This window comes from Tetrahymena thermophila (assembly GCF_000189635.1).
Source record: "Tetrahymena thermophila SB210 genomic scaffold scf_8254582, whole genome shotgun sequence".
NCBI lineage: Eukaryota > Ciliophora > Oligohymenophorea > Hymenostomatida > Tetrahymenidae > Tetrahymena > Tetrahymena thermophila.
Genome location: NW_002476353.1, coordinates 535,872 through 548,482, shown reverse-complemented (window position 1 = coordinate 548,482; position 12,611 = coordinate 535,872). Strand labels below are relative to the sequence as shown.

General features: G+C 22.0%; 4 protein-coding genes across 4 annotated transcripts; 1 reads left to right on the top strand and 3 right to left on the bottom strand. All coding sequences in view use genetic code 6, as the record gives it.

Moving 5' to 3' along the window:
• Window positions 1-222: 222 nt before the first annotated feature.
• On the bottom strand, window positions 223-2,734 carry TTHERM_00136470 (MT-a70 family protein). The gene is made up of 8 exons (XM_001019728.3): window positions 2,580-2,734; window positions 2,360-2,525; window positions 2,204-2,277; window positions 1,676-2,054; window positions 1,340-1,530; window positions 777-1,290; window positions 611-723; window positions 223-549 (listed from the first exon to the last, which is right to left on the bottom strand). Exons 1-8 carry the CDS (start codon window positions 2,580-2,582, stop codon window positions 370-372), a joined length of 1,620 nt encoding a protein of 539 aa, XP_001019728.3. The 5' UTR covers window positions 2,583-2,734; the 3' UTR covers window positions 223-369.
• Window positions 2,735-3,687: 953 nt separating this feature from the next.
• Window positions 3,688-5,714, top strand: TTHERM_00136480 (hypothetical protein; the record flags this gene model as incomplete). Its single annotated transcript, XM_001019729.2, has 4 exons — window positions 3,688-4,070; window positions 4,268-4,679; window positions 4,871-5,108; window positions 5,548-5,714. The coding sequence occupies 4 exons, from the start codon at window positions 3,688-3,690 to the stop codon at window positions 5,712-5,714; spliced, it is 1,200 nt and encodes a 399-aa protein (XP_001019729.2).
• Window positions 5,715-6,511: 797 nt separating this feature from the next.
• On the bottom strand, window positions 6,512-8,568 carry TTHERM_00136490 (hypothetical protein; the record flags this gene model as incomplete). The annotated part of the gene is made up of 4 exons (XM_001019730.2): window positions 6,512-6,984; window positions 7,044-7,794; window positions 7,854-8,123; window positions 8,212-8,568. 4 exons carry the CDS (start codon window positions 8,566-8,568, stop codon window positions 6,512-6,514), a joined length of 1,851 nt encoding a protein of 616 aa, XP_001019730.2.
• Window positions 8,569-10,350: 1,782 nt separating this feature from the next.
• Window positions 10,351-12,105, bottom strand: TTHERM_00136500 (hypothetical protein; the record flags this gene model as incomplete). The annotated part of the gene is made up of 1 exon (XM_001019731.2): window positions 10,351-12,105. Exon 1 carries the CDS (start codon window positions 11,932-11,934, stop codon window positions 10,351-10,353), a length of 1,584 nt encoding a protein of 527 aa, XP_001019731.1. The 5' UTR covers window positions 11,935-12,105.
• Window positions 12,106-12,611: the final 506 nt, after the last annotated feature.

Sequence of the window (12,611 nt, the reverse complement as noted above, 5' to 3'; positions counted from 1 at the left end):
AAACTATTCTTTCTGCTTTATTTTTGCTAATAATTATTTGCAAAATAAGAAATTTAATAGATTGATTTTTGCATGCTCAAGCTTTTAAAAATTTTTATATAAAAATATCTCTTTTTAACTATTTGCTTTTATAATGAATGTTTGATGTTTGACTGATTCCAATTTTTTTATATATCTATCTACTACTTTTATGTATGCTTGCTCATATGATAAAATAGCATTAAATGAATGATTTGTAATATCTTGATAATTTATATTTACTGAATAAAAAAATATAAATTGAAACAACATTATTATAAAGTTAGATTTATATAAAAATAACTAATTTTCTATTTAAAATTTAGTGCTAAAACTTAATAGTTTGTGTTTTCATTTAATCATAAAAAAATCATGGTAGTATTAATGTGAATCCTTGAGGGTATTTGGAAGCTTAACTTTATTTTGGTTTGCATAGCACTTTTCACATAAGTACAATTCAAAACAGGTTAAGCATTTGTGTACTAAAGAGTATGATAAATCTTTCTAACAAGATATATTCGTGCATTTAAGCTTTTTTTTAAAAATGAGTTGATTCTTTATATAATTGATATTAATTAATTAATTTATTTACTTTTTATTTATAAGTTTATTGAGGTATTTCGTGAACAATTTCTAATTTATGGTTTTCGTTATGATTTCCAATAAATAATTCTTTTGGAGATGTATTAAAGAAGCAATCTTAGCCTATAATTAAAATAAAAAATAACTTTAAAAATATTAATTTAGGAAAAAATTACATATAGAGAAAGAGTTCTGAGTATCTATCTTGCATGTTTCACAAGAAAAATACAGCCCAACGATTGGTTTCATCTCACATTTAAGGCATTGCTACTAATTGAAAATAGGAATTTAATTATTTTTTATAGCTTGAATATCTTAGACTTTAGTATGATCAAAATGAGCTGCTTTATCTGATTCTTTAGTATTGATTTGTTGATTTAAATTTTTACTTTAGTTTATCTCTGGTTAAAACTTATGCTCTAACCCAAACCAGCCTCCTCTGATTACTTTCTGTTTAGTAAAAAGTTCTATTTTTTTGCTTCCTGGCATCATCAAATCAATAATATCGTATATTTAATCTGGACAAGATTAATTCTATGGTTGATGAGAAACTATGATATTGTTTGATACCTTTGATTGATACTCAACTCCCTTTGAGGAAGGGTGCTTTTTGACACCTATTAAGCACATTTCATTTGAATTATAAAAATATTTGTCTGGCTTGTCTTCTAAAATCATTTTCCCTTCATTCTAATAATAAAATAAAATAAAACAAAATGTTAGTAATTAGTTAAATTACTTTATCGATTTTCACCCAAATAATTTGATCAATAACATCATATCCCCATTTAGACATTATTTCATATGAAGTAGCTGTTGGAACATCTTTTGCCCAGAAAAAAAGAAATCCTTGCTTAGAGATCAACTCCACTTTTAGTTCAAATACTTCTTAAATCGATATTGCATCAAATGGTGGAGCAATCATTACAACTAAATTTTTAACAATTTAAAAGCGTTAAAATTAATTAAATTAGTTTTGATTTTATTTTAATAAAATAAAATTTTTTAATTAATAAATTTTTTTGAATAAATAAAATTAAAAATAAATATATTGTTAAATTGAATATTCAATTACCATCAAACGAGTCAAATATGTTTGTCAAATAAGTAAAATCAAAGTATCTTAAATCACATTCGATGATAGATTGTGAGGTTCTTTTTTCTTCTGGTGTTTTAGCTAGTAAGGTATTTTGAAATAGCTTTTTTTTGTCTTTTTTGTTTGCTCTTATTTCACTGCTGTGCAAAACAAATATTTTATTTAGCTTTGAGAGATGAATCAAGTTAGGATTTTGATGTCTAAACTCATCATCTTCATCCTCTACCTTTACCTTAGATCTTTCTTTAATAACTTTCTCTCCTTTCTCTTTTTTTTCTCTTTTTTCACCATTTCCCCTCAACTATCCATTTTTTTAACTTTTTTTTGAGACTTTCTTTTTCTTGCGACCCTTCTTTTTCTACTAATAAAATCATTATCAATTTAGTGTGATTTTTAATTTAAATTTGAAAGTATTTTACATTGTTTTTATAAAATCATATTTATAATATATGCATAAATTAAATTAAGAAAGGTTTGTTTTTAAATATTTAAATCTAAATTATTTACTATTGGCAAAGGTTTTTTCTTTTTAGCTTTTCTACCGCGCTTCTTTTTTTTCTCCTTAAATCCTATCAAGTCATCTTATTTTTTAAATTATTAAAATGATTGTCATTCTAAGTCATTAAAGAAATTATATAATTGTTAATTTAGAGATGAACTTACCTTTGGCATGTTTGGTTGATTCTCTCCTTTATCTTTTTCCTAAAATAACATTATTTGAATCATGATATGATTTAGCCCTAACATTTGTTGCCCTCTAAACCTCGACAGAATCAGAGTCATCCCCACTTTCCTCGCTCTCTTCTTCAGATTCTTGTTAATCCCTTTTCTTTTTGAATAGAGTTTATAATTAAGTCAAATCGATAAATAAATTGGATATTACCATATTAAATTCAATTTTAGCAAACGAATTTGTTATTTTATTAGTCTGATTGATTAAAATATATAAGTAAATCTGATATTATTCAAAATTAATAAATAAATTAAAAGACTGATAGATAGATAATATCAAATTATATAAAAAATAACTAATTGATTTTTTTTAAGCGAAAAGAAAAATATTATAGTAGTACTATAATACACTCACTATATATAATCTAATTTATTTTTTTTAAATTTATTTATATATAAGTTATTATTTTAGTAATTAAATTCTTGTCATTTTTATCAAATTAAATAGAATATTTAATTACATTATTTTAAAAGCTACCATAATTTGTTAATTTTATTATTTAAAAAAGTTGAAAGTCAAACTTTAAAATTTTAATATAAATTAATTACTTTTTTACAAAAAAGCATAAATTAAGTCAGCATATAATTAAAATTTGCGTTAGATATGATTATTTTAATAAATTTGTTGCATATTTAAAAAATTAAATGTATCTATTTGCATTTGAATTTTAGGAATATTTAAATTATTCAAACTACTAGCTTACTTAATTATCATTTATTAGTATTTTTAAAATTTATTTTTGTTTTTGCAGACTCTTGAAATTCGAAAATATTCAGGAAAGAAGGAGGAATAAATAACTAGTTTTAATAAAAGGAATAAAAGTATAATAATGTAATTAAATAAGCACACAGAATAAAGACAAATATAAGTTGTGAATTAAAGAGTGGATATGATTGTGATATTTCATCAAAAATGATTAAAAAACAATATATGTTTTAAATTAAACATCAATATTTGATAGTTAGAAGTTTAGCTTCTAATAGTAATACATACGTATATTAAATGTAATATTATTTGCATAAATCCAAAATCAATAATTATCAATTGTATTTTTTAATGATTAATTAATTCAATAGTAATTCAAAAAATATGCAGTAAATATTTTTTGGTATTACCACATATTTAAACCACTAAATTAAAAGTCAAATACAATAAAAAAAAATAAATAATTGATTTTGACAAAGAAACAATAAAAAAGATTAAAAAAATAAATAACGAAATTTACCAAAAAGAGTAAAGTAACAATAAATATATTTGTATGATTTAGCTTAACAAATTCAAGTTAAATATTCGAACACGCTCTTAAAGTGTGTAGAAAAATATTAAATCTGATGAAGGCTTATCTCCCTGCTTGAAATTGAATAAAAAAATATCTAGTTAATGCAAGGAGAGCAGCGCAGGAGATTAAAGCACTTTGGCGTTTACAGATGTTGCCTAAGATAGTCCTAAGGCTAATATAATATTTTAAGAACGCTATACTCCAAATGTAAGGGGTAACAGTAATTATGGAAGGACTTATGGTCTTAGTTAAGAATCGAAATTTAAGTAATTAGGAAGCTTTACTCCTTAAACGGTGGAGTCTGCAGATTCTAAAGCATACCAAGATATTGATTAATTGACGAAATATTACTAAAATTTGAAGTAATATAAATATTTAATTAAATATTTCATTCATAGATTATTAAAAAAAAAATAAATTAGTAAAAATTAGAATTAATTTAAATAAAGTAAATGCTTGAATTGTAGAGATTGAAAAGGATTTAGATTTAATTAAATTAAATTAGCACAATATTTATTACTATTATATCATTTATTTAGGTTTTTTATTTAATTTATAGACTTTTTGTATCAGGTTCTCCTTCTAGAAGAAAAAGAGTGCTTTCTTCGTATGTGAAATCAAGCTCACCATACCAAAAAAAGTCTGATGTTTAAAGTTTTAGCATAAGCCTTAAGAATAGCGAAGATCCATAAAATTTCTTATTAACTAATATTAACATTTCAAATGACAATAATTACAATAACGTTTAAAAAAAATACATAAGACCTAATTCATTAAGCTAAAGCCCGAAAAAAAATTTTCTAAGAGAATCGGGTTATACCTCTGTGCTTAAAAACTCTTCTATGATGTAAAGTAAATCACCTAAATAGATTTAAGAAGAGTTGGAGGAGAAAAAAAGAATATAAGATAACTAAAAGATAGAATAATTTGATAACTTAATAAAACACAGACTCTCAAAGATGATGGTTGATGTAAGCATTTTTAATTCTTTTATAAATTAATTGTTAATTGCTTTACTTGGTATTTTATTTCCATCAATCACGTCAAAAATAGAATTTATTTTTAGCTAGCTTAACGTTAAGACAATTACATATTAGATCGATTATAAATTAATTTTAAACCTTAAACACAATTTAAACATTAATTTTTTTGTTAAATATAGCTGAGTAAGTTTGAATCAGAAGATTTTTATGGAAAAGATACGGCTAAGGGAGAAGCAAAACAATAAAAATAAAAGATAAGTATTCCTTTTACGTCATATCTAAAAAAATAAGATAATGACCTCTACATAGAAAAATTTAAAGAAATAACTAGAAATCCTTAAATGAAAATTTAATACGATGATCTAATTAAGCAAGTTAGAGTTGAAAACCTTGAGAAACACTAGATACTCGATAAATGTAAATAAAATTATAATTTTTTGCTAAAGAAGATCTAAATCAATTAAAAATTTTTTGGGGATATTAATTTCTACTATCACTAACTAATTAGCTAACTATCTCTGATTTATTTTATGAAAAAAAAATTTATCCTCTTCACTTATTAATGACTCAAAACAATTTATCAATCAAATCCCTCATCAAAAAAAAATAAGCAGATTCAGTATTTCCCATAGATATTTATTTGTGTATACTAAATGAGTGGAATTAAGTAAATTAAGTTTACAAGGGTTGTTGCGAATGTATCAAATTATTAATGTGTGGTCATTATTTGCAAATAAATATTAAATTTTTTATTTTGGTTTAGCTATTGTTATATTTATTGAATGAATCCTTAAAACAATTTAAATATTAGATATTATTTTATATTAATTACTCATAAAATTTTATAATATTATAGCTATAAAAGAAGAAAAAGATAAATACAAACAAGAGCTTCTAAGTAGAAGTCCCCACGCAACTACAATATATGATATTTTAGCATAAAGTTAAAAATCGAGATTAAGGATTAAAGCAAAACTTAAAGAGGAGTTGCCTTTGATATCTAGATTTAATACCCAAATATGAGTGAACAAATTCTTACATCACTTTTCAAAAAAATAAAATATTAATGCATAACTAACTAAATTCAAAAACCCATTCTTAAATAATCTTATTCTCTAACTAAAAACTAAAGCCTACTGACTATAAATGTGTAAAGTAGTTGGAAATTTCCTTCCTAAAATATATAAATTAATTAACTAATTAAAAATCTGTAAATTTATATTCAAGCATAATTTATTGTTTACAAATATTTGAATCTATTACAGTAAATTTTCTCATCTAAACACAACTTAAATTTCAACTTGATTTTGAATTTTATTAAAAATAAGAGTTTCATATCAAATTTACTATTTTTAATAAGGGAAAATTTAAAATTTAAAATAGTAATCAAATTTTTGTTTATTTATATGCAAAAGTGGGTAATTAATTAGATTCAATCTTTATAAAAATTTATATAAGATTTTAATAAATTTATAAATTCTTTTTTAATGAGTGTATCTTACACGCTTCTGCTTAGTATATGAACCTTTTTTTATGCTAGAGATAAATTTTAAATGAAAAAAATATTACATTAAATGCACTTTTAGAAAAGAAAGAAATTCTTTTTTTAAAAACGAAGATAAAATAAAATAATTAAATAATTAACCAATTTATTTTTCTTAATATGATTTAAATTATAACACAAATTGATTATTATATTTTTTTATTTATTTACTTATCAGATTTATTTACATTGAAAAATCATTAACAACTTATTTGAAATTTAAATCAAATATCATATATTATTTAAAAATATTAATTATTGTTCAAATATTTTTGGTTCATTAATAAATTCGTTTTTAATTAGATAAATTAATTTAAAATATTTTAAGAATTAGCAAAAAAATATTTGAACAATCTTTTTTAATAATAATTATGTTGTTTTTTAAAAAAATTTGCTCATTTTAAATTTACATCTTGGAATCTGCTTTACAAAAGAAAATAAATTTTTCATGAATTTTGGTTGATTGATAAATTTATTTGTAGGAGATTAAATTAATTTAAAATATTTTAGCAATTAATAATTTTTTGCTACAATTATTTTACATTTATTTGAAAAAAGTAAGTTATTTTGATATAGTCAAAATAAATAAAAATTATTTTTAGGTATTTTAACACAAATTTAGTTTATAAACAAATACAAACAGTTAAATATTATCAGAATTAGTTTGGCTCATCAAATTTCTTAGTTAAATTATTTAAATTTGATTCGTAGTTTTATAAACTCTATTTGAGGTAGTCGTTTTCCTATTAACTGTTAACAAATAAATTATGCTAAATAAATATGCTAAATTTTAGCAAAAAATTATTTACTATTTTTTAACTGTTTCATTTGCTTATAGAACTTGTTAATCCTAAGCAGTTTATGTCTAAGATTGTAATGTATGTATTTTTGAAAAGGTTTCTATTTTTCTTTAAAGCTAAGTGATTAGAAAAGATTATTACTCTATTTTATCTTCATAGTGTTTAATTAGTTCTAATTCTTTTTCTGTTCTTTTATCGTTTTAAGCAAGCAATACAGAGTTCTTATTATCAAATCCATGCTCTTTTACTACTCTTTCCTTTATTTTTTATTTTTATCAATAAAATATAAACTTTTTATTTTATTTTATTTTACCACTGGTATATACTTAACGGTTTCAACTACTGTTTCTACTTAAACAGGGCGATCTACAATAACTGGGTCTAACTTAATGGGACCTTTCGATATTTATAGTTTCAGTTTCTGTATCTTTTATTTCTAATGATCTATCTTTTCTTCTAAGTTAAAAATTGTCTTTTCATATTATCTTTATAGTTCTACCATCTGCTTTTCTATATCAGAAGTTTTTCTTTAAATTGTATACCTGTCATAATCTTAACTTTTTATCTTAAGTTGAGTTTGAAGAGAGGATAATTCTAATGCCTGCTAGTGAAGTTGCTGTTCTAAACCTTAATTATCTGATTCAAGCTTTTCTATTCTCAAAACCTTTAATTAAAGCTAAGCTTTTACATTTGCTAGTTGCTCTTCAAAATAGACTTTAGTTGGCCTATCATTATTAAGAGCACTATCTCTAACTTTTTCCTATTATCAAATTAATATATATCAATACGATTTTCATTTTTATTTGTTTAAAATGTTACCTTCAAACTCAATATTTCATTTTATAATTTTTCGATATCTTCTTAGAAAGATTTTTTAATTTAATCTTTTTCTTTCTTACTTTTTTCAGAAAACTTTTCGAATTTTTATTCATATTTTTCCAGTGTTTTTTATAGTGAAGTTATATTCTCTTTGTAAGTAATGTTCTAAGCTGAAAGTTCTGTAACTTATTATCTAAGAGAGCTCATTTAACTCCTTTCTAACTCTATAGACTTAGAGTGAGTAATTTCTAATTCTTTTAGCTGTTCATTCTTTTATTAAAGTAATAATTAATATGGATAAAATATTTCATTTTAAAATCAATCTGATTAAGCAAGTATTAAATGTCAAATAAATTACATATTTTTGTTCTAATTATCTAATTATTTCTATTTTTTATGTCTCAAGAGAAGTAACAAGCTATTCTTCTAGATTAATTATTCTGAATCTAAGTTGGTCTCTCTCTGCTAAGAGTTTATGGTTGATATCAATAGTTTCAATTTAAGATGTATCAACTTGAATAAAACCAGTATCAAAAACTCTTTAAGATGTTCCAACTTAAACTTGTTAAGTAGTTGGTTTATTAATGCTGGAAACATGTACGTGTTGCTAGCTTTGAAAATTTTGAGAAGCTAATGCTTGTGCAGAATCTTTCTTATAGTGGAGGTGATAATGTACTTTTTTAAGCTTAGGATCTGAATAAGCGCAGTCACTCATGATTTTATATAAGTTTTATTTTAAATTTCTAAACTTCTTATTTTTGAAATAATAATCTTATCAACCTATAAGCTAAATAAGATATATTGATAATTGTATGTAAAAATTCATATCCTCAAATAAATATTTGAATTATCTATTTTCAATGTAAACCATTTGATATATATTTTTTATTTCAGTTAATCACTGTTTAAAAATATAATTAATATATTAATAGAATAGTAAGAATAAATAATAGAAATAATTTTAATATAATCCATCACTTAAAATATTTTTAAAGTAAATATAAGTTGTATACAAGATTAGTATATTATGAGATATATATAATATGTTCATTTAATTAATTAATTAATTCATGAAGATTTATAAATTTTAAGATATTAATTAATTTGGGTATTTTTATTATTATTGGTATTGATTGATTTTTATTTTTATTAACAAAATTTTATTTTTCTTTTTTGTTTTTTTTGATGTAAATTTGATATTATCTTATTTGGTAAATATAAATGTATTTTATGGTAATAGTTTGTTTAAATGTAATAGGTTATTTTATTTTAAGTTATATTGGAGATCGTTAACTACAGCATATCTAATCTAATGAAGAAAATTAAGAATGTGAAGAAAAAACTATTTAATTATTAGAGAATAAATGTAAAATTTTTTGTTAAGATATTTTGAAAATCAATTAATTTATTTTTATTAGAGTAGTTGATAAGAAAATATTTTAAATTTCATCCTTCTAAACGGGTACGATGTGAGTCTGAATTTGAAGATTAAAAAACTTTTTGCTTTAAAAACTTGATGAATCATGAATGTTTTCTTATTTTTTTACTCTTTTTTTACAGAATTTTGTAAATATTTTGTCATAATTTCTGTTATTAGGAAAAAGGGGATTAACAAATTTTTCGCTATTCCATTCTAACTTGAGTATTGTTAGAAAACTGCATAAAATAATCATTTTCTCAGTCTCTATTTGAACGCTGTGCTAAAAACTTAATTCCTAAGAAGCCGTAATCTCAGTTGTTATCCTTTAAAAACTATTTTGTTTGAGACATAAGTTGATTATGAATGCTTTTTTTATCTATAATTAGTTAACAAACTTATTTAATTTTGCAAATAATTAATTATTTTTCTTAAAAATTTCAAACCTATATTTTTTTCAATATTTTAATTAGGAAAGGATTTGAACGTTAAGATATTTTATTTTTAACAAATTTTTAATCTTAAGTAAATTGATTAATTTAACTAAAAATATAAAATAAATCCTCCGAAAAATATTTTATTTAAATCCCTACTTTTGATTAAAATTTTGGAGGGCTTATAGTCATATATGAACTAATTATTAGATTAGAATCACTGTTAATTTTTTTTAATTACTAGCTAATAATATTAAAAAATTAATCTATATTAATAAATAAATAGATTAATTATTTTTTTTTTTAATTAATTTTATCATTAAATTAAAATAAGTAATGGTAAAACAAAACTTTACATGAAGATTTGATTTAAATAAATTATAAAAAAAATAATTCTACTGTATTTAATACAAGTTTATAATACATTACTAAATTATATATAAATATATATACAGTTTTTAATAAATTAAAATATAAAAAATGAATTTTTTTAAAATACTAGTTTAATTAGAATAGGTTGTTTGTTTATTTGTTTAAATGTTTGTTTGCTTTTTTTTTTTTGTTTATATATTTATTGACAATGAAATTATCTTTATTAATTAATCCATTAAGAAAAAAGGATAGAAAGAAAGAAAGTAGAACCAAATCAAAACTAATTTTAGTACTCAAATACATTTAAGTTAGCGAACAGAAGGCAATCAGTAATAAATTAAACAAATTAAGAAAAGGCTTCAAAAGATTGTAAATGCTTTTTTAGTCCATGAGCTATCTTCTTGTCTATTTTATTTGGGTAAAATACTAGGTATTTTATGAAATTTTTTATTTCTGGTGGGATTTACTCTAGGATTTTAGGGTTTTATTGATAGTTTTTTATATGAAGCAAGCATTACACATAATACTAAAGATGTTCTTTATTTATTTATAATAATTCTTCAAAGGGATAAATTTCAGTTTTTAAGCATCTGTGAGATTCATCTATAGCGTATAAAAGTGAGCTGCTCAAAAATGGCTCAATTGAACTTATGCAAAACTCTTAATACTCAATATTTTTATCTATATTATTATGTAGTTTACTTTAAATTTTTTCTCTTTATCCTACTTCCTCAAATATGGTTTCACTAAAAAGTTCATCTTCTTAAATTTCTGTGCTATTTGATGAAGGAATTGTGGTTTCATCTAAAGCAATTGAAGAAGGAATATTATTAGCACATAAATTACAATCTTAGCACTATAAAAATTAATTTAAACAATTTTACTAATTTTAGCAATAGCTCTATCCATTTTCTTCTTAATTTATTTAAAAACTGGTTTTATTTTATTCCTAATTTTTAAAATAGCCTAGATCAATCTCATTCTTTATCCCTAGACCAAATGAAAGAGTACATATTTTGCTTACATGCATCACTAAAAAGAATGCAAAATAAATTTATTAATTAGTGAAAGAAACTCTAATTTTTTCATTAATTTATTCTCCTGCAAGAAGAGATTAGACTAGTTCAACCAAAAGATTATCCTTAAAGTTTGATATTAAACAGTCTAATTTAGGAGCATTATCATGTTCTGAAATAGGTATCAAATTTTAATCTTATTTTTATGAATTATTAAAATCTTAAATAGATTTAAATAAGTTAGATGCGTATTCACATTCCATAAATGAGCATACAGAATTAATTATTAAGTAAATTGAAGATAAGTCGAATGGATTTTAGTCCATGAAAAATACACGATTAAATTAATTATGTATTTAGTAATATTCTTTTTTAGAGCTTAAGAAGCTCTTGACGTACAAAGGAATTCTTCCAAAAAACAAATTTTAAATTTCATAGAACATCATATTTTCCTAAATATGTTGACCATTCTCATCATTGCTAAAAGAACTACTTCTTTTCAGTTTGCCGCCATTTTATTGATCTTCGATATGCTCCTAAAAGGTTGGCACCTCCTACTACTCAAAATAAGAACTCTCTTAGATTTATATATTCAAGTTAAATCCCATGTTTAATGCAAGTTCTCTATACAAATTAGAAGATTTTTAATCAAAATTTTAGTTAACTTTAACTAAAATTAGTCTTTTAAGTAGTTCATTTTACTGAGAATGTGAAGCTAACTCTTTAATTCTAACTAAGTTATTTTCTTCCTCAAAGAGAGCTGGGAATAGTAATCCTCTTATGTTATCAAAGCAAGAGTTTGAGTTTGAAATGAGGTCTAGTTAGTATAAATCTTACATCATTATTTTAAAATAAACTCGAAAAAATAAAGCTATAAAATTTTACTTGTTTTTATAAAACGTTTAAAACAATTATTCAGTTTAAATTTATTAATGATAGTAAGTATTTAGTTATTACTTATTTTCAAAGAATAATTATTTATTTTTTTATTTAGGTATTGTTTGTTTTTTAATTTAATTATTTATAATTTAACTGAGCGCCTTCAATCTATTTTGAAGTAGCAACCTATAAATAACTCAGTATACATTCATGCACATTAGAGCACTTAAACTATTTAAAAATTAATTTAGTCACTTTCAAAATTACAATTCTAATACACCTCAAAATATTAAAAACAATAATCCATGAATTAGATAATAAAGCTATACAGCTTCTAATAAAATTATACAGCTTCTAATAAAATCTGTTTACCCATCAACCAAAAGTGATAAATAAAGAAAAATTTATTTATTTTAATAATAACTATTTTTAGAATAGATAATAAATAAAAATCATTAAAAGATTATAAATCCCTTCCCTGAGCTAGATATTTACATTTACAAATTTATAAGATTTTATAAATTAATTTACTTTAAAAAATAGCCAAAGTTTTTTAGTTTTTCTTTTTCTATATCATTATCCTTCACTTATTCAATTAAAAATATACGTGAAAAATTTAATCCACTTACATAAAAATAAA